The sequence below is a fragment of the Crotalus tigris genome, unplaced genomic scaffold, assembly GCF_016545835.1.
Source record: "Crotalus tigris isolate CLP2741 ecotype Arizona unplaced genomic scaffold, ASM1654583v1 scf7180000024465.619267, whole genome shotgun sequence".
Classification (NCBI taxonomy): Eukaryota; Metazoa; Chordata; class Lepidosauria; order Squamata; family Viperidae; genus Crotalus; species Crotalus tigris.
Genome location: NW_024100636.1, coordinates 300,715 through 324,812, shown reverse-complemented (window position 1 = coordinate 324,812; position 24,098 = coordinate 300,715). Strand labels below are relative to the sequence as shown.

Below are 24,098 nucleotides of genomic sequence, written 5' to 3'. Positions count from 1 at the left end.
AGGGCAAAAATGAGAGGAAAGAAAAGACGAGTCCTCAGATTGTTGGATAGAAAAGAAAATGTGTGAAAGAAGATGTCCATCTGACAAAAAGAAAGCTGGATTTGACTAAAAACTGGACAGACTGGAAATAAGAGTTTGGTGCTACCTCTTATGAGACGTTACAGATCCCATGAAGGAATGAAGAGGCAGCAGTTTGAGGGCCACAAGAAGACAAGGATATGACATTATAACAACAGGATGTCATAAATATAATCCCATTTGGGATTATATTTTAAAAAATCAAAATCAAATCAAAATCCCATTTTGGCCATTTAGCACCCAACTGAGGTTGCGTTCACACAGTCGCTGGGGTTCTCAAGTTCATAGACAAGGGATTCAGAAGCTTCACTGAAATCTTGGTGACCACTTCTGCTAAACCAGTGGTTCTTAACCTGTGGGTCGGGACCCCATTTGGGGTTGAACGACCATTTCACGGGGGTCGCCAAACAACGCAGTCCGCCATTTTTTCCCCCTTTTCCTTAGCTGTGCTACTCCCTTTTATTCTTTTGGCTTTTGAAAGCCAATAGAATAGACTCTCTTGAATAGAGTCTAATTCTATTGGCTTTCAAAAGCCAATAGGAATTGTCCAGGCTGTCTCTGCCCTGCTGAGCCTGCCAAAAGTCCCATTCTGCAAACGGTGCTGCACCAGTTGAATAGTCCTTGACTTACGACTGGTTGAGTAGTCCTTGACTTACAACCGGTTGGGGGTCGCAGCATTAAAAAGGTTGAGGACCACTGTGCTAAACAGAAGTCTTGGATGCCTTTCATACATGATGGAATTGCTGCTTATTAAGGCTGTAAATCAGCACCACTGGTAGTAAGCATTTTTTGCTCTCTTTTTTTTGTTGTTCTGTAGTTTGTTTGACCCTGTGAATTAAAGGCAATTGTTTGGAGTTTTTCAAAATTCTAGAAATGCTCATCTGCTTTCTTTGCCTGCACAACACTTAATTATATGCAATGCAGATGAAGGGGAATTCCATGATGGTCTCAACCTGATCCTTTCTCCCAGAAAGGGAGCAGAAAAAAGTTGGGTTTTTTTGACAGAGGAGCATTAAAGAGCTGAACAGAAAAATATTCTTTTCCCTGTGACTCACAATTTCTAGTGTAAGGCAGCTTTCTAGCTTTACTTTTGCCTTAGAAGGCAAAGTTGACATCATTTTTAGAAGTGCACTAAAATCATATTTGAATGAAAGGAAGTCAAATGGTTAAGAAAGAATTGAGGCTTCTGAGTAAACATCTACTGCAGGGGTCCAACCACTGGTCCGTGGACCAGTACTGGGCCATGGCATGCTAGCAAAGCCCTATCCGCGAGATGCAGGCAGCACAAAACCACGCACCCTCCGGTCCACGGAAAAACCTTTCTCCACGGAACCGGTCCCTGGTGCTCAAAAGGTTGGGGACCTCTGATCTACTGGATCAGTTTCTTAAAATTACCGCTAAGCACCCTTCAGTATTGGGAAACAACGCACTAATGGTCAAAAGACTTATTTTAGAGGGTTCTTTTTAAAGATTCCCTTACAAAATTTGCTGTAAAAAATAAAAAGACAATAATCTGTTGTATATGCATTCATTTGGGAGCTTGTTTGAGAAGATCTGACGTAGTATTCTCCACTTCCACTCCCTTGTTGCAGTAAATTAATTCTCACAACCCCAGCCAGTATCACGCTGCTTAGGAATTATGAGAATTGGAGTCAACACATCTGGAGACCACCAGATTGGGGCTCGACAACTGAGGAAATTAACACTTGTTACTATTTAATATTTAAAATGCTTTTGTTGCATTACCTTGTCAACCTTAAAACAGCCCTATAAAGTTGGCCAGTGCTATTCTCCCTTTCAGTACAGATGAGGTGAAGCTAAATATGCACCTTCTCAAAGTAAGTTCACAGAAGTGAGAACTAATTGGGAAGCCAAACCTATTGCATCTTGACAAAGCATGATTCTCTTGAAAAGCTTTGTAAACCATGGGAGGTGTCTGTGGTCAGCACATAGAATCGTTTAGATTCAACAAGAGCTGTAAAATAAGGTCATGAGCAAGCTCCTAGCCTTCTTTGGTGCTTCCAAGTTGTTGTGCTTAGTGGCCCTTGCAAGTTGTCAGAGCTTGCCAATCTGCAGCCATCTAAGTGTTTGGCAGTGGTAGGGAACCTGGAACCTTCCACCTATTGCTGAACTACAAGTCCCAGCAGCACTCTGTATGACTTAGGAGGCTGGGAGTTTTAATTCCACAACAGCCGGAAGGCCACAGCCTTTAGATTCCATCTAAACATACATGGCAAATTGGTTCCTAGGGTGGGCTGGCTTTGTGAGTGGTACTTTACAGGAAGGCAGCTTGGTTTTGGGGGTAGTGATTAGAGAAGGGTTCTTTGCAGGGAGGGATGAGAAGGAATGTGGTACGAAGAGGTAGGAGGCGGTGGAAGAAAAGAGCAGGGTGAAGCCATCTCCACTCCCAAGACCAATGGTAATTACTGGTGGGACTGCCACCAGGCTGTGAACAGAGTACGGTCCGAAGGCCAGAGAGGGCTGTCTTAGGGAGCCTGGAACAGTGTGGGAAGGCTGCCAGTGGTAAGAGGTATCATCAACATCACCATCGTAAATAAGGCCAGTGTGGCTTAGTGAGGGAAAAGGGGGATCTGCGACTGGGACGTTTGCAAAGAGGTGAGCTTAGTGCCTCTCTCAGTGGCCCAGGGGACCCTGCTGGGGTGGCCAGCCTCACTTCTCTATCTCAGCTCTCTGCTCCTTCCTTGATTCGGTCACCACCTGCAGGAAGAGAAAAAGCCAAGCTATGAGAGCAGCAGAGGGCAATCCTTCCCCAACCTGGCACCCCTCAGGACTTTTATGAAGCCAGGTTTCCTTTGGTTGACTGAAATAACAGCAAAACCCTAATTAGGCCTCTGGAGTTATTTGCTGTGCCCTAGGCTTAGGTCCAATCTCCACAACTTAAAAATCACACCTCTGCCCCGAGTTCCTCTTTCACACAAATCTCCAGTATGAACAGCTCATTGACTTGCCTCTCCATCCTGGGTTTCAATGGTTTTGATCAGCACCGTCTTCCGGGTATGGCTCTCTGCACTTGGATCTGGCTCTGAAACTAAGGAGGAGGGAGGTTTGAGGGAGAAAAGGCTCAGCATTCAAGGCCCCTTACTTCACCCCATCCAGGGTCATGCAGGGGACTGAGGACTACAGCTCCCAAACACCCAGCACTCAGCTATCTTCTTTCACTCATACACCCATCATGACAGATCTTTGGCTGGGAGAAATTAGAAAGAAAGGAACGTGGAAGGTGGGGAGAGCAAAGGAGCCTTTGGGTCTCTTTCCAAGAAAAAGCAACTGAGGCTAAGGCACGATTGCCTGCACAACTTGAGATAAGGGAACCTCCAAAGCCAAGCTTGTTCTCATCAAGCCAAAATGTTCCCCTCAAGTTACTGCTTGGTAGAAATAAAGCATGTGCAAAATATGGCCAAAAAAGATGCTTGGCTCCACCTGGAACAGGGATAGGCAACCTTGGCTCTTTTATGACTCGTGGACTTCAACTCCCAGAATTCCTGAGCCAGCCATGCTGAGGGGAAAGGGAGAGGTTTCCAAGCTGAGCCATGCTGGCTCAGGAATTCTGGGAGTTGAACTCCACGAGTCATAAAAGAGCCAAGGTTGCCTACCCCTGACCTAGAATATTGCTGACTTCTGTGCCACTGCTACCATCTCTTTCAGAAGCCCATAATTTTGTCAAACAACATAAAAGCATGTGGGTGCATTGAAGACCCATGCTGGCTATTGGCTCACCTGCAGTTTTGATGCTGAAAGATGCCATGGATTGGACAGGTACTGCAATCCTGCAAGGAAGATACGGGGCAGTGAGCATTACAGAAACTTCTACAAGTTAATTTCCAAACTTTCTCTTTAAAATGGCTTTTTTGCATTCCTCCCAGGAAAGGAGAAGACCTCCCTCCTCCTCACATATTCCTATAAAATGTTATTTAGAACTAGGTAAAAATAGGGACTATCTTTCTCAATGCTGAAACTATAACCAAGACAGCTGCAGATCAACCTTCCGGTGCCCACCCACCCTACTATCTGAAATAGAAGAAACACGTGCCAGGCATCCCACAAAGCAAGATTGGCCTAAATTATTCCAGAAACTTTCCTACATGCACCTGGTCTAATGGTCATGTGTCCAGATATGAAAATGCTGAAAGGATATGGAGGGGAGAGCATTAGAGCAAGATTGGTGTAAACAGAGGGGAAATGCCTAGCTATCAGAAAGGTTAGGAAAAGAAAAGACTGGACAATTTTAGGTGGAGCCCAATGAATAGCCTTATGGCTCAGCAACCTTCATGTCTGCTTCATGCTCAGTTTCCTGGGTAAGTCCTTGTCTCCCCAAAACCAATTTACGTCTTCCAGTGTTTTGTGCCTTACCATGCTGCCTGCACTAGCCACTCAGGGGTGGCACCCATGAACATTCAAAATGTGCCCATGAACCTAAAAGATGAGCAGGGCAGGATCTGACCACTGTTGACCTACCTACTTTCCTCTCCTTCCAACAGCTTGCGGTAAGTCGCAATTTCAATGTCAAGAGCCATCTTGACATTCAGCAGGTCCTGGTACTCCCGGAGGTGTCGAGCCATCTCTTCCTTCATGTGATGGATCTCCTGCTCCAGCCGCGCCACTGTCTCTTGGTAGGAGCCCACTTCGGCTCCATATTGGTCCTCAAGATCTCGCATCTGTCTCAGCAAGGCTTCATTCTAACAAGATGAAGAGCGAGCAGCACCAAGACTGAAATTCATGAAATGGATACTGACCCCCAAAATCTCACTCATTCATAAGCAACTAAGATGATCCTGAGGGGTGCAGAGGTAACTTCTGGTCAAAACAGACTATAAAAGCAGTTGAATCCAGACAGCTTGATAGCACTCCAGGTGGCTTCCCCTCTTCATTTTACCGTATTTATTGCATTTACAGTCTGCCTTTCAACTATAAATGGTGCTCAAGGCTACCAACAACCAAATATAAAAATCTGACTAAAATACATCAACTGAGTTAGAAAATGAACAGCAGCTACTTATCCAAACCTGTTTCAGTTACTGACAAATCATCCTAAAGCCCCAAAAACTGCCTGAACAAGATCTTTGCCACCACCGGGAAGTTGCAGAAGATAGAGTCAATTTAGTGATTCTAGAGCAGTGGTTCTCAACCTGTGGGTTGGGACCCCATTTGGGGTTGAATGACCATTTCATGGGGGTCGCCAAACAAGGCTGTCCGCCATTTTTTCCCCTTTTCTTTGGCCACGCCCCTGGCACCCGGTGATGTATAAGTGGTTGGGGGTCACCACAACATGGGAAACTGTATTATGGGGTCGCGGCATTAGAAAGGTTGAAAACCACTGTTCTAGAGCCTGGGAGGAGCCATCACCAAGTAGGCACTTTTTGTATTCCTGTCAAACATGCTCCAGTAGGGTTGAAGCAGTGCAAGGAGATTTCCACCTGAAGATCTTAAAATTCAGGCAGGCTAAGGTGAAGGAAGGTGGCTTGATCCTGTATCATACAGAGTTTTTGCTGGTCATAGACAGAATCTGCAAATGGCCCAGTAGCAGTGGTGGGATTTAGCTGGTTCGCATCAATTCAGTAGAATTGGTAACTAATTTTTTGTTGGAGAACCAGCTGATGCCCTAGCCCTTTTTTGCAAGGCCCAGAATGGACCACCAGAAGTGAGTAGACGCCATTTCTGGAAGTCCGTTCTGAGCCGGGAAGGCCTCCCAGGCCCAGAACAGCCCACCAGAAGTGGCATCCACATACTTCTGGCAGTCAGTTCTGGGCCTGGGAGGCCTCCCTGGCTCAGAACGGACTTCCAGAAGTGGCATCCATGCAGAGAACTGGTTGTTCAGATATTTGAATCCCACCACTGCCCAATAACCAATGAAGTTGTCATAATTTGATTGCTGTAATCAATCTTTCTTCTGGGATTTCACCATGCAGAGCAAGGCATGGTGAAGCTAAGACAGCATCATCAGCTGACCTGTGGCTTTCCCTCTCTTGTTCTTTGACCTATGCCGCACTCTGCTACTGCCCCAGGTTGAAGCAGGATGGGTGTTTTACTCACTGTTCCTTTGAGTCCATCCACCTCACAGGTCAAGGTCTGGATCTGACGGCGAGATTCGTTCATCTCCTGTTTGGCCTGGCGAAGGGCCTCGTGATTCCGATTGGCTGCATCTGACAGGTCGGCAAACTGTAAACAATAGCAATAGCACTTAGACTTACATACCACTTCACAGTGGTTTACAGCCCTCTTTAAGTGGTTTACAGAGTCAACATATTGCCCCCAACAATCTGAGTCCTCATTTTACTAATGCCAGAAGGATGGCAGGCTAAGTCAACTTTGAGCCAGTCAGGATCGAATTCCTGGCAGTGGAATGCAGAGTTAATCTGCTATACTGCATTCTAATCATCGCACCACTACCCAAGATTTTGGGAATATCAAAAGAAGGGAAAGAAGGGACCCCAAAACAACTCCTAGCCAGAACCTGCCTGAACTCATTCACAATTATCTAGCTGGAGGGGAATTAATAACACAAGCCACACAAGCCACACAAGCCACAAGTCCATATAGAACTCTCCTCATGAGCTCCCTCTGTGGAAATCTCACAAGAATAGTCAGGGACCGCAGCATTGGACCCATTCTTTATACAGGTAATCCTCAAGTTACGACCGTAATTGAGCCTGCAATTACTGTTGAGTCCGTGGCGGGAAAACAGACACGAGAAGCAGCTGGAGTTCTCAGTTTCATTTATTCAGCGTTCAGCTTACAGGAAGATGGCTTCAGCCTCGCCCAAACGCCTCGCAGCCTCTTATATAGGCAACTCCCGGGTAAATGGGTTACTTTTCCCGCGCCAGCACCCGCGCATGCGCACGGCGCTGGCGACAGCCTGTCTGGTCCCGGGCAGCTTTGCACCTGCCCGGGACTGCCTGCAAACGCCCGAGCCGTTTGCAAAGGCTCGGGACATAACACCCCTTTCCCCCGGGCTAAAACTACTACCAACATACAACATTTATTTTATATGACATTTTGCTCCCCAGTGCTCCCACTGATTACTGGCTTTTGCCTTGCCAGCAATGTTATGTAATCTTCTAGATACTTAGGAGATTTCTTTGCTCTCTGTGACCTTCTTAGCTCTGGGTTACTGGCATAAGTCCCCTGACTGGAGGGAGGCGTGAGCCTGTTCTCTCTATTGTGCCCTGGTGTCTTCCAAGGACTGTGCCCCGATGCCTGGCCTGCTTGCTTGCCCACCGGGCTCGTCAGGCCAGGGCTTCTGTTACTTTGTGACCTGGTTGACCTACCTAGCTGTAGACCCTCAGGCCCCTTGAAGTGATAGCCGCTGCTGGGCGTCTCTGTAGGACCTCCTAGGTCAGTCCAAGACCTGTCAGGAGGCTGTCCATTCCCTGAAACCCATTCTGTGTTTGGGCTCATGTGGGTTTCTGTACTCTCCCAAAACTCAGTGTTCCCTGATTTGTGCTAGGGTTGTTGTAGTCGGGACTTGGTTCCTGACTAGCTCTGTGTATGTTTGACCCCCTGTAGGATTTGGGGTAAGGTCAGGCCAACCCTTGGGAATTGTGTGCCAGTAGCTCTCTTGCGGGGAATGATTTGTTGGGATGCCCCCGGGTATCCTCCGTTACTGGAGTGCTGTGTGATGTGTGTGGAAAGTGAGTATGCCCCCGGGTGACTCCCTGGCTGGAGTAGGCGTGAGTGCCTGTTGTGTGGGTAAGCTCCATGACTTTCTTTTCGGAGCAATTGCAGAACCTTGGGACGAGCCGTTTGTGGCTCCCTCAGTGGAGATGGGCAGTAGCTCTTGACCTTCCCTTTGCTCCAAAGGGTCCCCCTCCCCCCCTGGAAAAGACCCAGGAGTCTCAGCAGACAAGTCTCGCCTAGAGCGAAGTTGGTCGATGTGCTGACGCAGGACACCGACCGTTGTCCAGGGCAACCTCGTAGGAGAGAGGGACCTGGATCCTGGACACAGAAGCGGTGGACCCATGTATGACAGGCCCGTATTGCGAGGCTCAAACCGGGGCACTTCACAAGTAGTTGTCTAGGTGCCATAGGATGTGAGGTAGATGAAGGCAGTCTGTCCGGATGCAACCGGTCAAGTCTCGTAGTAAGTTGGCGCCACCAACGAAGTTCAGCTGGACTTCTCCCTGTAGAAGTGGACGGTGTGGTGCGATAAGAAAGGAGAAAGTCAGCCAACCTGTGATGCCAGTTCCCGTAGGTGAGTCTCTTCAAGGCGTCCTTTGCGATGCGCACCATGCGTTCAGCCATACCGTTGGTGGACGGGTGAAAAGGCGCAGACGTGGCAGGACGAATCAGGTTTGCCTGTAAGAAAGCTTGGAATTCGGAGGAGGTGAATTGAGGGCCGTTGTCGGACACAATGACATCTGGCAGCCCGTGTGCAGCAAAAATCCCCCTCAGTACCTGAATAGTCTTTGCAGTGGTGGTGGATGAGACAGGTACAACCTCAAGCCATTTTGAATGGCTGTCAACAAGGACCAAGAAGAACTGGCCCTGAAAGGCCAGCGTAGTCAATGTGCACCCTAGACCATGGGGACTGTGTTTCCTCCCATCTATGCACAGGAGCTTGGGGCATCTCGGGGCGAGATCGTTGGCACAGGTGGCATGCGTGTACCTTAGCCTCAATATCTTTATCTAAAGCAGGCCACCACAAGTGGCTGCGTGCAAGAGCCTTCATACGAACAATGCCAGGATGACCCTCGTGGAGGGATTCTAAGACCCTAGTTCTCATTGAGGTGGGAATGACAACTCTGTTTCCCCAAAGCAGACAACCCTGAGAAAGGGACAGTTCGTTTCTTTTGGACCAGAAACTCTGAAACTCAGGACTAGGGCAGTGCTCAGGACACCCGGACAGGACCCAGGAGCGGACACGTGAAAGTGTGTGATCTGTACCTGTTTCAGCGGTAACATCCCTGGCACTAAGAGGGAGCTCGGGCAAGGCGTGGATTGATAGAATGTTGACAGCTGGCGCGGGGTCAGCTTCTACTACTGGCAGAGGCACCCTACTGAGGCCATCAGCATGGCCCATTTCTTTCCCAGCTGGGATATGAGAAATCATATGCGACAGAAAATGACGCACCTAAGCACATTCTAGGGGAATGAATGTTGGGAGTCCTGCTTACGTGTGGTAAACAGTCCCAGCAAAGAGGCTTATGGTCAGTGAAGACCGTGAAATGCCTGCCATATAGAAAATCGTGGAATTTTTTAATTCCAGCAACAACAGCCAGAGCCTCCCTGTCTATCTGAGCGTAGTTGCGCTCGGCATAAGACAGTGTTCTGGAGTAGTATGCAATAGGAACCTGAGTTCCATCAGACCTGAGGTGACTCAGGACAGCTCCAACCCCGTAGGGGGATGCATCACAAGCGATGCACACAGGAAGAGACTCGTTGCAATGTGCAAGAACACTGTTAGAAGTGAGCAAGGCCTTGACTTCTTTAAAGCAAGCCTCATGTGCTTGTGACCACAGCCACACAGCTTGTTTGTCGAGTAGCCTGTGAAGAGGCTCAGCTACGCTAGCTTTATGTGGAAGAAAAGAATTGTAGAAATTCAGGAGGCCTAGGAAGGCCTGAAGTTCGGCCTTAGACTTTGGCCTGGGTGCTTGTAAAATAGCAGTTAGTTTGGATTCAGCATGATGAATCCCAGCAGCATCAATTTTGAATCCCAGAAATTCAGTAGAAGGCACCCCGATCTTGCATTTGTCTTTTCTGAGCTTGAGGCCTGATTCCCTGAATCTTAACAGGACAGCCCTAAGTCTTTCAGCTAGAATGTGTGTGGAGTCTCCTGCAATCAAGACATCTTCAAAGTAGGGGCAGACCCCTGGTATACCTCGTAGTGTGTTTTCCATTACGCTTTGGAAAATCCCAGGAGCGACATTTACTCCAAACTGTAGCCTTTTTACTTTAAAGGCTCCCCTGTGGGTCACAATGGTCTGCGCTATGGCAGCATCATCATCAACAGGCAGCTGTTGATATGCTTGAGCTAGGTCAAAGCCTTTGCAAAAACACGCCCCCCTTGGAGAGGGCCAGATGTTACCTGACCACAGTAACAGATAGCTTGTTGCTTGCAAATGCCTTTAATTGAGTGTGCATTTGTAATCAGCACAAATGATCGAATGTCCCATTTCCTTTTAGATCTGTGACCAATGGGGGTCTCCCACGGGTTGGACAATCAAACAGGTCTGCTAGGATTCCCCTGTTTGGATTAGTTTGTCCCTAGTTCAGTGTCAATCTTACTTTTTAAAGCAAAAGGGACCCTTCTTGCTTTAATCCTAATGGGAGTGACAGTTGGGTCTAGCTTTAAGGACACAGGTGGTCCTTTGAATGTGCCCAGCTGGGGGCTGAAAACATCTGCAAATTCCTTGCAGACTTCCTGTAGGTCGAGTGTTTTTAAGCTGTTGAGTCCTGTGACGTGTATCCCCAGGGCCTCAAACCAATCGAGTCCTATGAGACTCGTTCTTTCACCCCCTACTACTAACAAGTCTAGTGGACCTTCAAAACTCTTGTATTGCACGTTAATGGTGGCCTCCCCCTTAACACACACTCTTGAGTTCTGAAAATCAGTTAATACAATATCAGAAGGCCTTAACTTGGCCTTAGTCCCACTACTGGAACAAATCTTCCTAAATGTATTCAATGAAATGATGGAAAGGGCAGACCCTGTGTCTAGTTCCATAGATAATGGAACCCCTTGTAGCTTCACGTTGAGTGACAGCTTTTTCTTCATGGGCTTGTGTGTGCCTGTTCTACAGATGCTTCTTCGCGAAGCGCAAAACCCTACCCTATTCTGGCTGGGGAATCTGGTACCTTTCAGGCGTTCTTCTTGGGGTTGTGCCTTTCGTCGGCTCAGACACACAGCTGCAATATGCCCTTGTTTGCCGCATGCCCGACAGGTAGCGGAGCGGAACTTGCAGTCGGTTCTCCTGTGGCGACCTCCACAGCCGATGCACTTGAGCAGAGCCGAAGAGCTTCCCTTCTGGTTCTCTTCCTTCGCGGGGTGTAGACGGTCGACTTCCTCGTCCGGATCCTCCTCGGAGTTTCGTCGGACGTCTTCCTGGTGCACGGACGCACCCTCTGCACTGTTTCTGATCGGCCGCATGTTTTTGATGGCGCCGCCTGCTGCTTCTTCTGCGGTGACTTCCCTTAAGGCGTCTTGGAAGGATAATTCTTCCTTTGCGAAAAGTCTCTGTTGTAGCCTCTCGATGCCTTAGCCCGCACACGAATCGGTCCCTCAGTCGTTCCCTCGAGGTCCTTGAACTCGCAGGGCTTGGCGGCCTTCCGTAGCGCGGCGATGTATTCCTTGGCTGTTTCACCTGACCGTTGATCCCTCTGCTCGAAGGTGTGGCGCCATGAGATAACGGACACCTTGGGGTGGAAGTGCTCCTTCAGCAGCTTCTTCAGGTCTGCGTAGCTTACAGACTCTACTGGAACAGGTGCTGCAAGGTTTTCTGCGATTTCGAAGGCGTCTTGGCCGCAAACGCAAAGCAGGGTGGCAGCCTTCAAGCTATCTTCCCTCACTTGGTTTGCCTTGAAGTAGTTCTCCATTCTGGATACGTAGGACTCCCACCGCTCTGGATGTGAGACGTCGAATTCCGAAAGCCTTCCGATTTTCGCCATCTTCGGATCTTCAGGAGACGGGTCTATCAGCCAGCCTACCCCCGAATGCGCACCGGATTGGCGGGTAGCTGCCGAGTCGACGCCGTTCCTCTTCCGCCGCTCAGGACTCCTTGGGTAAGCTTACACTTCTTCCTTTCCAGGTAGTGCAAGGCATCCCACCCTCGTCGCCAGTGTTGAGTCCGTGGCGGGAAAACAGACACGAGAAGCAGCTGGAGTTCTCAGTTTCATTTATTCAGCGTTCAGCTTACAGGAAGATGGCTTCAGCCTCGCCCAAACGCCTCGCAGCCTCTTATATAGGCAACTCCCGGGTAAATGGGTTACTTTTCCCGCGCCAGCACCCGCGCATGCGCACGGCGCTGGCGACAGCCTGTCTGGTCCCGGGCAGCTTTGCACCTGCCCGGGACTGCCTGCAAACGCCCGAGCCGTTTGCAAAGGCTCGGGACATAACAACTTCTATAATATTTCTTCCTAGCCGCCCGTTTTATAACCAACTCCCAACCCAAAATTAAAAGACATACAAAACCATATTAAAACTATAAAACTAAAACATTAAAAATTAGAGGTTTGCAGGTAGTCCTCAATTTATGATCATCATTGAGCCTCAACTTTGCTTGTTAAGGCATGACGGTCATTATGCAGGTCGCCCTGTAACAAATCTGATTTTATGAGGTTTTTTTTTTTTTTTGAAGGGGATGTTGAGCAAAAACGGGGGTTGTTAAATGAATCCATTGTCAGCACAGGGTATTAATTGCTCCAGAAGCAATAAATGCTCCAACACTGGAAGTTTTTAAGAAGAGACTGGACAGCCATTTGTCCAAAATGGTGTAGGGTTTCCTGCCTGAGCAGGGGGTTGGACTAGATGACCTCCAAGGTCCCTTCCAACTTTTATTATTATTATTATTATTATTATTATTATTATTATTATTATTATTATTATTATTATTGATCATCGCACAGTCAGCCAGATGTTCAGACTGGATTTGGCATTTTGTCTACCTATCGAGTCCTTACCCAGGACCTGGGATAGGCAGATGTGGATGTTTGATGGTATTACAGATATCGTCGCAGGATGGAAGCAGTTCCTAATAAGGCCGCCTTTATTATTATTATTATTATTATTATTATTATTATTATTATTATTATTATTATTATAAAACAGGAAGTCAAAGCAAGTTTCCAGGAAAAAAAAATCTCACACATCACCGAAAAATGATCAGAGGTGTGTGTGTGTTGTTGTCGGAACTTTGAATCCGGATCATATTTTTGAGAGGTCCATCATAATTTTGAATAGATGCCTATGTTGTAAATCAAGGACTGCCTGTATTATGATTTGAATTTAATGCAGTGTTTCTCAATCTAAACAGCTTTAAAATGTGTGGACATCAACTCCCAGAATTCCCCAGCCAGCAAAAGCTAGCTGAGGAATTCTGGGAGTTGAAGTCTGTCAAGGTATTAATTTAATAGCTAAACAGCTTATGTAATGATGTAATGTAATATAAGGTGGATGATGCAACAATAGGAATGACTCAGCAAGGCCTGTGTCCGTTTAAGAGCAAGCAGGGTCTGTATCCCTTTAAGAGCCTGAGTATAAAAGGTAAGGCTTTTGCTGGAGTGTTTCTCTCTCTCGTCTGATTCCTGCTGTAACTGCTGTGTGTTGGATTTTGCTGTATTACCACATGTATGTATTTTGTTCCTAGTGCATATATTGTAGATGGGGTAATATAAACCACTATTTAAACCACTGTTTACTATGTTTACTCCTGGGTTATTTCAGCGCAATATGACAAAGTCCACATATTTTAAAGCTGCCTAGATGGAGAAACACCAGAATACAATTTTTGGAGAATGAAAAAATATTGATCAAGCCGAATATATTTATATTTTGCACCTTTTCCATAACTCTTTTTTAGAAATTATGTAACTTTCTGGATCCACAGCTGAAGAAGGAAGGAGAAAGATTTAAAGGGGGAGGAAGAAGAGAGAACTATAGCCAAAACAACGTCCCGCCTTTTAAAGGGACGGCATACAAGTTGGATGACATAAATGTTAGATTCTCTCTAATTCTTCTTCACCTTTCCATCTCTACAGGGTTGAAATTCGACATGAAATATATGAATTTTCGGGTCAAAGCCTGCAACAAAGCCGTGGCGGGAGAGTTTTCAGAGCCGGTCACTTTGGAAACAAGAGGTAAGCAACCCCAATAGGTCGTTTATGTATAGGTGGGGGGTGGCAACGTGGATTTCCAGCCCAGCTAGAGATTAGCCAGGATTGGAAGATTCCAGATCTGGCGCATGTGATTTCCTAGTTTGGATTTAATGGAGGAATCCAGGTTTGTGATCCCAAAAATATTAAACTCGGGAGCATGTGGAGTGAAAATCAAAATGGTGGTTGCCTCTGGGTGATCAAAGCCTCCACAAATGGCCTGGGCTGAACTTGCAGAAGAGAGAACGGGGACTGGGCTAGCTAGATGGTCTAGCACAGTGATGGTGAACCTTTTAGAGACCGGGTGCCCAAACTGCAACCCAAAACCCACTTATGCATCGTCGGGAGCCGGGTGGGCGTGGCCCATTAGGTGGGCGTGGCTGCAGTGGTAACAGCAGACTGGGTGGGACTAAAAAGTTCAATCAATCCATTCCAACTTTGCAAGAACTTTTTTTTCCCGCGAGAAGTTGAAATTGATTGATTGATTGACCCTTTTTTTTTTTTTTTTTTTTTTGCACACGGCGGCGGAGGCCTAAAACCCAACTGAAGGCCTAGGACTGGGGCAACGGCACACGTGCCCATAGAGAGGGCTCTGAGTGCCGCCTCTGGCACCCGTGCCATAGGTTCGCCGCCACTGGTCTAGAACAGGGGTCTTCAAACTTGGCTGCTTTAAGACTTGTGGACTTCAACTCCCAGAATTCTTAAAGCGGCCACATTTGGAGACTCTAGAAGGTCCCTCCCCTTAATTTGCTTCATTGATCAGTGCAGTGGTCTGTTGCAGGACATTGTCTCTCCCAGTAAATAGACCAGACTAGGAAATCCAGGATTAGGCTAAAACGATTTTATAAATATTAGCTATACAGCTAGTCCTCAGTTTATGCCCGTGGTTCAGGTTGTTCGGAGACCTCTGCGGTCATTAAGGCAGAAATGACCTGGGGATTTGGATTGAGATTAAGAAGGGAGGGAAGGAAGGAGGGAGGGAGGGAGGGAGGAAGGAAGGAAGGAAGGAAGGAAGGAAGGAAGGAAGGAAGGAAGGAAGGAAGGAAGGAAGGAAGGAAGGAAGGAAGGAAAAAAAGAAGGAAGGAAGGAAGGAAAAAATGAGGAAAAATTAGTGAGAGGGGAGAGAAGGGAGAAAGGAAAGGAAAGGAACATTGGGAGGGAGAGAAAAGGAAGGAAGGAAGGAAGGAAGGAAGGAAGGAAGGAAGGAAGGAAGGAAGGAAGGAAAAAAATGAGAGGAGAAATTAGGAGTGGGAAGGGAGAAAGGAAAGGAACATTGGGATGGAGAAGGAAGGAAGGAAGGAAGGAAGGAAGGAAGGAAGGAAGGAAGGAAGGAAGGAAGGAAGGAAAAAAGAGGAAAAATTAGTGGGAGGGGAGAGAAGGGAGAAAGGAGAGGAACATTGGGAGGGAGAGAAAAGGAAGGAAGGAAGGAAATGAGAGGAGAAATTAGGAGTGGGAGAGGAGAGAAGGGAGAAAGGAAAGGAACAGTGGGAGTGAGAGAGGAAGGAAAGAAGGAAGAAAGAAAAGGAAGGAAGGAAGGAAGAGAAGGAAGGAAGGAAAGAAGGAAGAGAAGGAAGGAAGGAAATGAGAGGAGAAATTAGGAGCAGGAGGGGAGGGAGAGGAAAGGAAAGGAAAGAGGTGGGAAGGTAAGAGGGAGGGAAGGAAGGAGAGAGGGAGGGATGGAGGGAGGGAGGGAGAGGAAAAATTAGGAATGGGGGGGAGAGGAGGAAGGAAGGAACTTAGAAACGAACACCCAAACTTCTTTCTTCTCTTCCCAGCCTTCATGTACCGCCTGGATGGCAGCACCAGCCACCTCAATCTCAAGGTGGAAGACCTCAGTGTGGAATGGGACGCCATGGGTGGGAAGGTGCAGGACATGAAAGCACGGGAAAAGGACGGGAAGGGCCGAACTGCCTCCCCCATTAACTCTCCAGCCAGGTAATTACTTTGCTCGGCTGGGCTGGTTTATTCCGTCATTTCGTCGGCCTGAAATTTGATCCCGTCACCCCGGCCTTGAGTGTGAAAAGCTGGTCATAAGTGTCCCTTTTTTCAGTGGAACGGTCACTAAACGAATGATTGTAAGTCGAGGACCCCCTGGATACATTAACTCTGGCAAGATTCTGTGTGTAGGGCGGGAGCAGATAAAGAACTGAACTTTATTTGGATATTTTTTCTGATGCTAGATTTGATAAATACTGCCATTAAATGAGAACTGCCTATAACTGAAAATGGATCGTCCTCGGCTTACAACCGTTCATTGGATGAACATTCAAAGTTACGACGGCACTGAAAAGAAGTGACTTACGACCAGCTTTTCACACTTACGACGATGGCTGCATCCCCAGGGTCACGCGATTTATGTTTGGAAGCTTGACAACTGACTCACATTTATTTATTTATTTTTTGTAATATAAATTTTGTTCGTTTTAATAGGGTTAGGGATAAAATGGGGTCGGGATTAGGATTGGAGTTGGGGTTTTCCCAGGTAACATTTTCAATATTTAGCAAACAGTACATTATCTGGGTACATGTATTTAACTAAGAATAATAGATGTAGTTAATTATCATAAATTAATTAATCACTCAGTAGCCTTCTTCCTACTAATATATATTCAAAATTACATGTCACATTCCTTTCTCTCTGAGTCGTTTTTCTAGTCATGGATAAAAGTTATCCCATGTTCTAAAGTACACTGAGTCTTCTTTCTCTTTAATCTTTAAAGTCCATCTATCCATTTCTGCACACTCTATAGAATTTTCTTAATTAGCATTTCTTCAGCTCGTAAATTTTCATTTTTTCCAATATTGGGCAAATACAATTCTTGCTGCCGTTAATACACGTAGTATTAGATATCTGCAATCTTTCTCTTTTTTTATCTTTTTATCTGAAAAATATGGCTTGAAGCTGAACACCTCAAAAACCAAGATCATGGTTGTCAGCAAACAACCCGTTAATTTACTACCAATAAATTCGGAAGGGATATCATTAAAAAAAGGTGAAAGGATCACGCGGAGACATGACCACTGAAGTAAAGACAAGGATAGAGAAAGCTTGAACAGCATTCTTCAAAATGAAAAAAGCCTTCTGCAGTCACGACATAAGCCTAAGACTGAAAAATCAGGCTTGTCAGATGCTATATTTTTTCTATCCTGCTCTATGGAGTAGAGAGTTGGTCTCTGACAAAAGGCCACCTGAAGAGACTAGAAGCATTTGAAATGTGGATTTACAGGCAGCTGTTACGTATAAGCTGAGTTGACAAGATCAGAAATGAGGAGGCGATAAGCCGCCTGGGAAAGCCAAGAGAAATCATCCAAACAATTAAAAAACAAAAATTAGAATATTTCGGACGTGTGATGCGACACCCAGAAAAACACGGCATGCTCCATTTCATCCTCCAGGGAAAGATTGAAGGCAAACGAGGTCCAGGCAGAAGGAGACCATCGTGGCTTCAAAATCTAAGGGACTGGTTTGGACAAAACTCAGCAGCATTTTTTTGTGTGGCTGCTGATAAAAACAGGATCGCCAACGTCCGACAACAGATATGGCACAAGACAAAGAAGAATCTTTCTCATACTTGGCTCCTATTATTCCTCACAAAAACAGTTCTGGTTTAAAGTCTATTTGTTTTCTAGTCATCTTCTCCAGCCATAGATGTATTTTAGCCCAATACCTTTTTGCTTTAGGGCAGTGGTTCTCAACCTGTGGGTCGGGACCCCATTTGGGGTCGAACGACCATTTCACGGGGGTCGCCAAACAACGCAGTCCGCCATTTTTTTCCCCCTTTTCCTTAGCTGTGCTCCTCCCTTTTATTCTATTGGCTTTTGAAAGCCAATAGAATAGACTCTCTTGAATAGAGTCTAATTCTATTGGCTTTCCAAAGCCAATAGGAATTGTCCCGGCTGTCTCTGCCCTGCTGAGCCCGCCAAAAGTCCCATTCTGCAAACGGTGCTGCACCAGTTGAGTAGTCCTCGACTTACGACCAGTTGAGTAGTCCTCGACTTACGACCGGTTGGGGGTCGCAGCATTAAAACGGTTGAGAACTAGTGCTTTAGGGCATGTCCACCAGATGTAGTAATACGTACCTGGCCTTTGTTGGCATTTCCAACAATTGTTTGAAGTATTTTTAAACCTTTTCGCTAGTCTCACGGGTGTCATGTGCCATCTGTAAAACATGTTGTATAGGTTTTCTTTAGGTGGCACTGCTTTAGTTAGTTTAATATGTCTTTCCCATAATTACAACTGACTCACATTTACGACGGCCACAGTGTCCCGGGATCGTATGTTCCCCTTTTGCGACCTGACAATCCCAGTCCTCAGGGAAGCTGAATTCACTTAACAACCGTGTTACTAACTGAACCACCGCAGCGATTTGCTTAACAAAGGCAGCAAGAAGAGTCGTAAAATGGGGCAAAACTCAGTTAACAAGTGTCTCGCTTAGCAACATAAATTTTGGGCTGGTACGTCGAGGACCGCCTGCATTAAATTTGTAATCAGATTCATGCACACGTGGACCAAGGCATATAAAAGGATGGTTTTCTGTTGTGACTCCTTGGTTTCCTCAACTCAGCGTTGTCACAGTGTGAAACGGGGGAGGGGGGGCTGGGCTCTAAATGGGGTCCAATTCCCAGCCCTCCCCATTGCCCCCTCACTTTTGAATGGTGGGTCTCAGCAGCCCCGCCCAATGGATCTTCTTGTACACAGGTGTGTCCAGTCTCCGAAAAGGATGCCGATGGGCCGTGGAGGGCGAGACCGATTCACTGCCGAATCCTATACAGTGTTAGGTAAGAATTTCGTCACTGTCCAGGGTCATCTTGGGGGTGTGTGTGTGTGTGTGTCTTGCGAATGAACGTTCCAGGAGTTGAAGTCCACAAATGCTGGTTGAGCATTCTGGGAGTTGAAGTCCTCGCATCTTAAAAAGCTAAAAGCAACTTACAGACGTGAAATAAGATTATGGCATATAAAACATTAAAACAAGAAATACAAATCCTAAACTTAAAACTGAACTGAGTCAATCAATTCTATTTCTTATTGTTGTGGTTGGGATAACACTACTAGAGCAATATTTCTCAATCTGAACACATTTAAAAGCTGTGTGGATTTCAGTTCCCACAATTCCCCAGGTGGCGTGCTTGAAGCATGTGGCTGATGAATTCTGGGAGCTGAAGTCCAGACATCTTAAAGTGGCCAAGATTGAGAAAGACGGCATTAAACTCAGATGTAGGTTTATTTTAGCTAGTTTCACAAGCTCAGCGACTTTAAGAAGCATGGACTTCAATTCCCAGAATTCCCCAGCCAGCATGGCTGGCTGCGGAATTCTGGGAGTTGAAGTCCATAAACCTTAAAAGTCACTGAGCTTGAGAAACACATTGATTTTAGCCAATGCAAAGCAAGCGAACGGATTTATCAGCCAATCCAAGGGCTCCATAATTCTTCCCTTCACAGGAGACACCTTGATTGACAGCGGTGACCACTACTGGGAGGTACGCTACGACCGGGACAGCAAAGCGTTTGCGGTGGGCGTGGCTTATCGGAATCTGGGCAAGTTTGACCAGCTGGGCAAAACTTCTTCGTCCTGGTGCCTTCATCTCAACAACTGGCTGCAGGTCAGCTTCACAGCCAAGCACAACAACAAGGCCAAAATCCTGGACATCCCAGTTCCGGATATTCTAGGCGTGTATTGCAATTTTCACGAAGGTAAATTCTTATGGTGAAATGGAAGGCAAATAATAATAATAATTATTATTATTATGGATCATCGCACAGTCAGCCAGATGTTCAGACTGGATTTGGCATTTTGTCTACCTATCGAGTCCTTACCCAGGACCTGGGATAGGCAGATGTGGATGTTCGATGGTATTACAGGTATCGTCGCAGGATGGAAGCAGTACCTAGTAAGGCCGCCTTTTGCAATTGACTAATAGCAAATTTGTCAATGCCAATTGTGTTCAAGTGGTGCTCCAGTTGTTTTGGGATTGCACCCAAGGAGCCTATCACTATTGGTACTACCCTTGCTTGCTTTTGCCACAGTCTTTCTACTTCTATTTGTAGGTCTTTGTATTTTGTTATCTTCTCCAGTTCTTTCTCTTCTATTCTGCTGTCTTCAGGCACTGCCACGTCCACTATCCAGACTTTTTTGTCTTTCTTATCGACAATTGTTAAGTCTGGGGTGTTATGTTGCAGGTGCTTGTCTGTTTGAATTCTGAAGTCCCAGAGCAGTTTAATTTAATCATTTTCTATGACTTTCTCTATTTTATGATCCCACCAGTTTTTGCTTACAGGCAAATGATATTTTTTGCAGATCTTCCAATGCACCATTATTGCTACTTTGTCATGCCGCTGCTTGTAATCAGTCTGTGCAATCTTCTTGCAACAGCTTACCAAGTGGTCCACTGTTTCTTCAGCTTCTTTGCATAGGCGGCACTTACTGTCTGTTGCTGTCTCCTCAATTTTGACTTTGTATGCATTTGTCCTTAAGGCTTGGTCTTGTGCAGCCAGAATTAGTCCCTCGGTCTCTTTCTTCAATTTTCCTGCTCTTAGCCATTGCCAGGTTTTATTATTATCTGCTTTCCCAGCTATTTTTTAATGTATTGGCCATGTAGTGCTTTGTCTTCCCATGCCTCTATTCTGTTCTTCATTTGGTCTTTCTTGTAGGCCAGTTTGGTCTCTCCAGTAGTCAGTAAGCCTTCCTGATATACTAATTTCAGTGCATCTTCATCATTGTTCTTCAGATATTCTTCCAAAGCCATTTTTTCTTCTTCGACCATCTGATGTACTTGCAGCATTCCACGCCCACCTATTTGCTTTGGTAGATAGAGTCTGTCAATGTTGTTGTTGTTGTTATGTTGCTCCAATCGAACTGTTGCTGTTTGGTGTCGGTGTGAGTAGTGATTAAGGATTTGGGATCGTGGCCAAATCCCAAATCCCAATCCAGTAGAATTGGTTGCAATGTTACAGCTGATTGTGTAGATTGCATTGTTTCTTTCGTCCTTCTGGATCTTGTTTTTGGTTCTGGATAATTCCTGGCGGAGTGTGGCTGTGGGTTTGTGGGCTGTTTGTGGGCTGTTGCTATTCCTATTCCTTCAACTTACCATCCTTCCTTTTGAAGTTACAACAGCATTGAAAACTTACGGCGAGTCCTCACACTTACGACTGTCGCAGCATACAATCAAACTACAGTGCTTTTTAAGCAATATGTCTTTATTACGGTTCAAACATTCCCTGGGATCAAGTGATCACCATTTCCAACCTTCTAGCTGGCTTCCGACATGCAAAGTCAGTGAGGGAAGCTGGATTCGTTCAATGACCATAAGATTCACTTAGTGATGGCGGTGATTAATTTAATAACCCTGCCCAAAAAGGTCATAAAAATCAAGCCTGACCTGTTTAACTTTGTAATAGTAGTAAAGTTGGAAGGGACCTTGGAGGTCATCTAGTCCAACCCCCTGCTCAGGCAGGAAACCCTATACCATTTCAGACAAATGACTGTCCAATCTCTTCTTTAAAACCTCCAGTGTTGAAGCATTCACTGCTTCTGGAGGCAAGCTGTTCCACTGATGAATTGCTCTCACTGTCAGGAAGTTTCTCCTTAGTTCTAGGTTGCTTCTCTCCTTGATGAGTTTCCACCCGTTACAACCACCTTGCTTATGATTTACTTAAGAACTGCGGTGATTAACAACTGTGGCCCCCAAAAAATGTGCAAAACCGACTGCGACTCCCTCCACAACTGCCTTGCTTAGCAACGGGAATTCTGCTGTGGTCGTAATTCGAGGACTCCCTGTACAATGGAGGCATAACTGGGTTTTTTTGTGTGTGGGGAGAGGGTCTTCTCCAATTTTTCCCCTGTCAAACTGGGATAGATAAATTTTTGGCCCCCTTTCTACTTCTTCTTGTCCATATTTTCCCCTGTTCCCTCACCCCTCAAGACCCCCCCTTTTTTTCCTTTTCCCTCTTTGCAGGATTCCTCTCGTTCTACAACGCAAAAACTAAGCAGTTGCTACACACATTTCGAGCCAAATTTACCCAACCGGTTCTCCCGGCCTTTATGGTAAGTTTTGGAAGCGGTAAATTTCATTTTTGATGTGTGCCGTTGTGCCCACAGTGGGAAAAAATGACAATAAAGGTTATCTTGTCTCTTATCTTAAGAAGAAGCTTGTGGGTTGTAACATCTGGTGAAGATCTTTGAAGTTCTGTCTTCCTTTTCTTAAAAAACAACAACAACAACACAAGGTTCTAGTCCTTATGATGGGATTTTGAAGGAGAACCGGAATAGGCTGAGACCTACTGAACTACTTAAAGGAGATAAATTAATAGATTGGATCAAGGAAGAGAATTATGCCGGGTGAAGTGACAGAATCAAATACCCCGCCCCATATTTATTAAATTAATTAATATACCAATTAATATGCAAAGCAACATTGGGTGGCCGATTTGTATTTATTGATGATGTACATTTATGCTCAAAGGATTAGAAGCCGTTCCTTTTTTTTTCCTTCGTCCATATCTAAATTTAGAAGTGTGCTACGCTAGCCTTGGATTACAAGCAAAATAATTATTTAGCTAGGCAGGAAATTAGAAGCGTAGAATGATAGAATCTTGGATGTGGGAGGGAACCTCGAGGGCATCCAGTCCCCCCCTCCCTTTGTTGTGTGCAGGGGTCCAAATTAAAATATCCCACATTGGATGGTGGCCCAGCCTGTACTGGGCTACCAGCAGTTTCCACCAGCAAACTGCTCTTCTTGTTAAGAAGTTTTTCTTTCATTCAGCCACAATATCGACCTAACCTCAGTTTTAAATGTGTTGGGTTCCGAAATCAGTAAGAATTTAGACCTTTTTCCAGGTGATTTCCCTGCAGATATTTGAAAAGGGGTGTTAAATCTGCCTTGTCTCCAGCCCTGCTACCTAATTTAATTTCATTGATTAAATTTAATAACTCAATTCAATTGCATTGATGAAATTTAATTAAATTGAATGAGTATCATTTAATAATTTAAACGAGTTTAATTGCATTTAATAATTTAACTTGGTTTAATTGATTAAAATTCAGTTAATTAATTCAAGTTAATAATTAACCAACTGCCCAGTTCCCATCCTGACTGGGGATCCCACAATATGAGGCAACTAAATATAGAATAATAGAGAAGGACCACCTAGTGGAGAGATGGATAGGAAGGAAGGAAGGAAGGAAGGAAGGAAGGAAGGAAGGAAGGAAGGAAGGAAGGGGGAGGGAGGGAGGAAGGAAGCAAGGAAGGAAAGAAGGAAGGATTTAGCTCTGAACACTACTGCATCTCTCAGGAAGAGCACCGATGGGCAGAAGGTCAAAAAAGTCAAAATGGCAGACCTATGTCCTGCAAAGATTCCAAAGGGGCGGATCTAAGTGCACCTGTGGCCACCATCTTGACTGTTTTGACCTGTACGGACATATATGCCCTGCTTTGGGTTTTTTTTACAGCAGTTTCCTTGCTTTTGCTTGATATCTCTTGAGTTTCTATGATTCTTTGGACCCGTCGCAATTTATTCCCCCGGCTTATTCTGGTTTTTCGTTTCTTCCTGCTCAGGTGTGGTGCGGCAGTTTTCACGTCTACTCCGGCTTGCAAGTTCCTGGCGCCGTCAAATGCCTTCAGAAGCGCAACAGCGCGACGAGCAGTTCTACCACCAGCCTCACTTAGTGACGCTCGTCACCTTCCTCTTTTCCAAGTTGGAGAGACAGTCCATTCACGGTCACGGACCCCACCGTATTTTAAAAATATATATACAATACGTATTCTTTTTTTCCTTCCAGGTTTCGTCTATCCAAACTTGGCCACTTTAAGACGGGTGGACTTCAACTCCCAGAATTCCCCCTGGCTGGCTGGGGGATTCTGGGAGTTGAAGTCCACCCGTCTTATAGAGGCCAAGTTTGGAGAGCCCTGGATTAGGCACTTGCCAAGGAGACTTAAAAAGGGGGTTAGCTGGAAGATACTAGATTATTTAGATCGGATTGTAAAATGGCGCCCTCGCTGGATTTTAATCCCAGGGTTCCCCTCGGTTATCCGGTGCTATCAGTGGGATTCGGGATGCCACCTCTCGCGTAGCACAAAAGCTTGGTTGAGGGGGGGGGGAAAAGGGACAATAAAAGCACTGTGCATTCCCCACTCTGGTTTTCTGCCACCCCACCCCACTCCAAAATTTTCCCCAACACTCCAGTTGCAGAGAGCAAAAT

At 45.8% G+C, this 24,098-nt stretch overlaps 2 protein-coding genes across 2 annotated transcripts; one reads left to right on the top strand and one right to left on the bottom strand.

Annotated features, from left to right (window-relative positions):
* Positions 1-653: 653 nt before the first annotated feature.
* On the bottom strand, positions 654-6,705 carry PRPH (peripherin). Its single transcript, XM_039332838.1, has 6 exons — positions 6,673-6,705; positions 6,130-6,255; positions 4,555-4,775; positions 3,817-3,866; positions 3,048-3,127; positions 654-2,796 (listed from the first exon to the last, which is right to left on the bottom strand). The coding sequence occupies exons 1-6, from the start codon at positions 6,703-6,705 to the stop codon at positions 2,749-2,751; spliced, it is 558 nt and encodes a 185-aa protein (XP_039188772.1). The 3' UTR covers positions 654-2,748.
* Positions 6,706-12,321: 5,616 nt separating this feature from the next.
* Positions 12,322-23,695, top strand: FSD1 (fibronectin type III and SPRY domain containing 1). Its single transcript, XM_039332865.1, has 7 exons — positions 12,322-12,339; positions 13,638-13,887; positions 15,678-15,837; positions 18,602-18,681; positions 19,343-19,594; positions 21,856-21,944; positions 23,455-23,695. The coding sequence occupies exons 1-7, from the start codon at positions 12,322-12,324 to the stop codon at positions 23,563-23,565; spliced, it is 960 nt and encodes a 319-aa protein (XP_039188799.1). The 3' UTR covers positions 23,566-23,695.
* Positions 23,696-24,098: the final 403 nt, after the last annotated feature.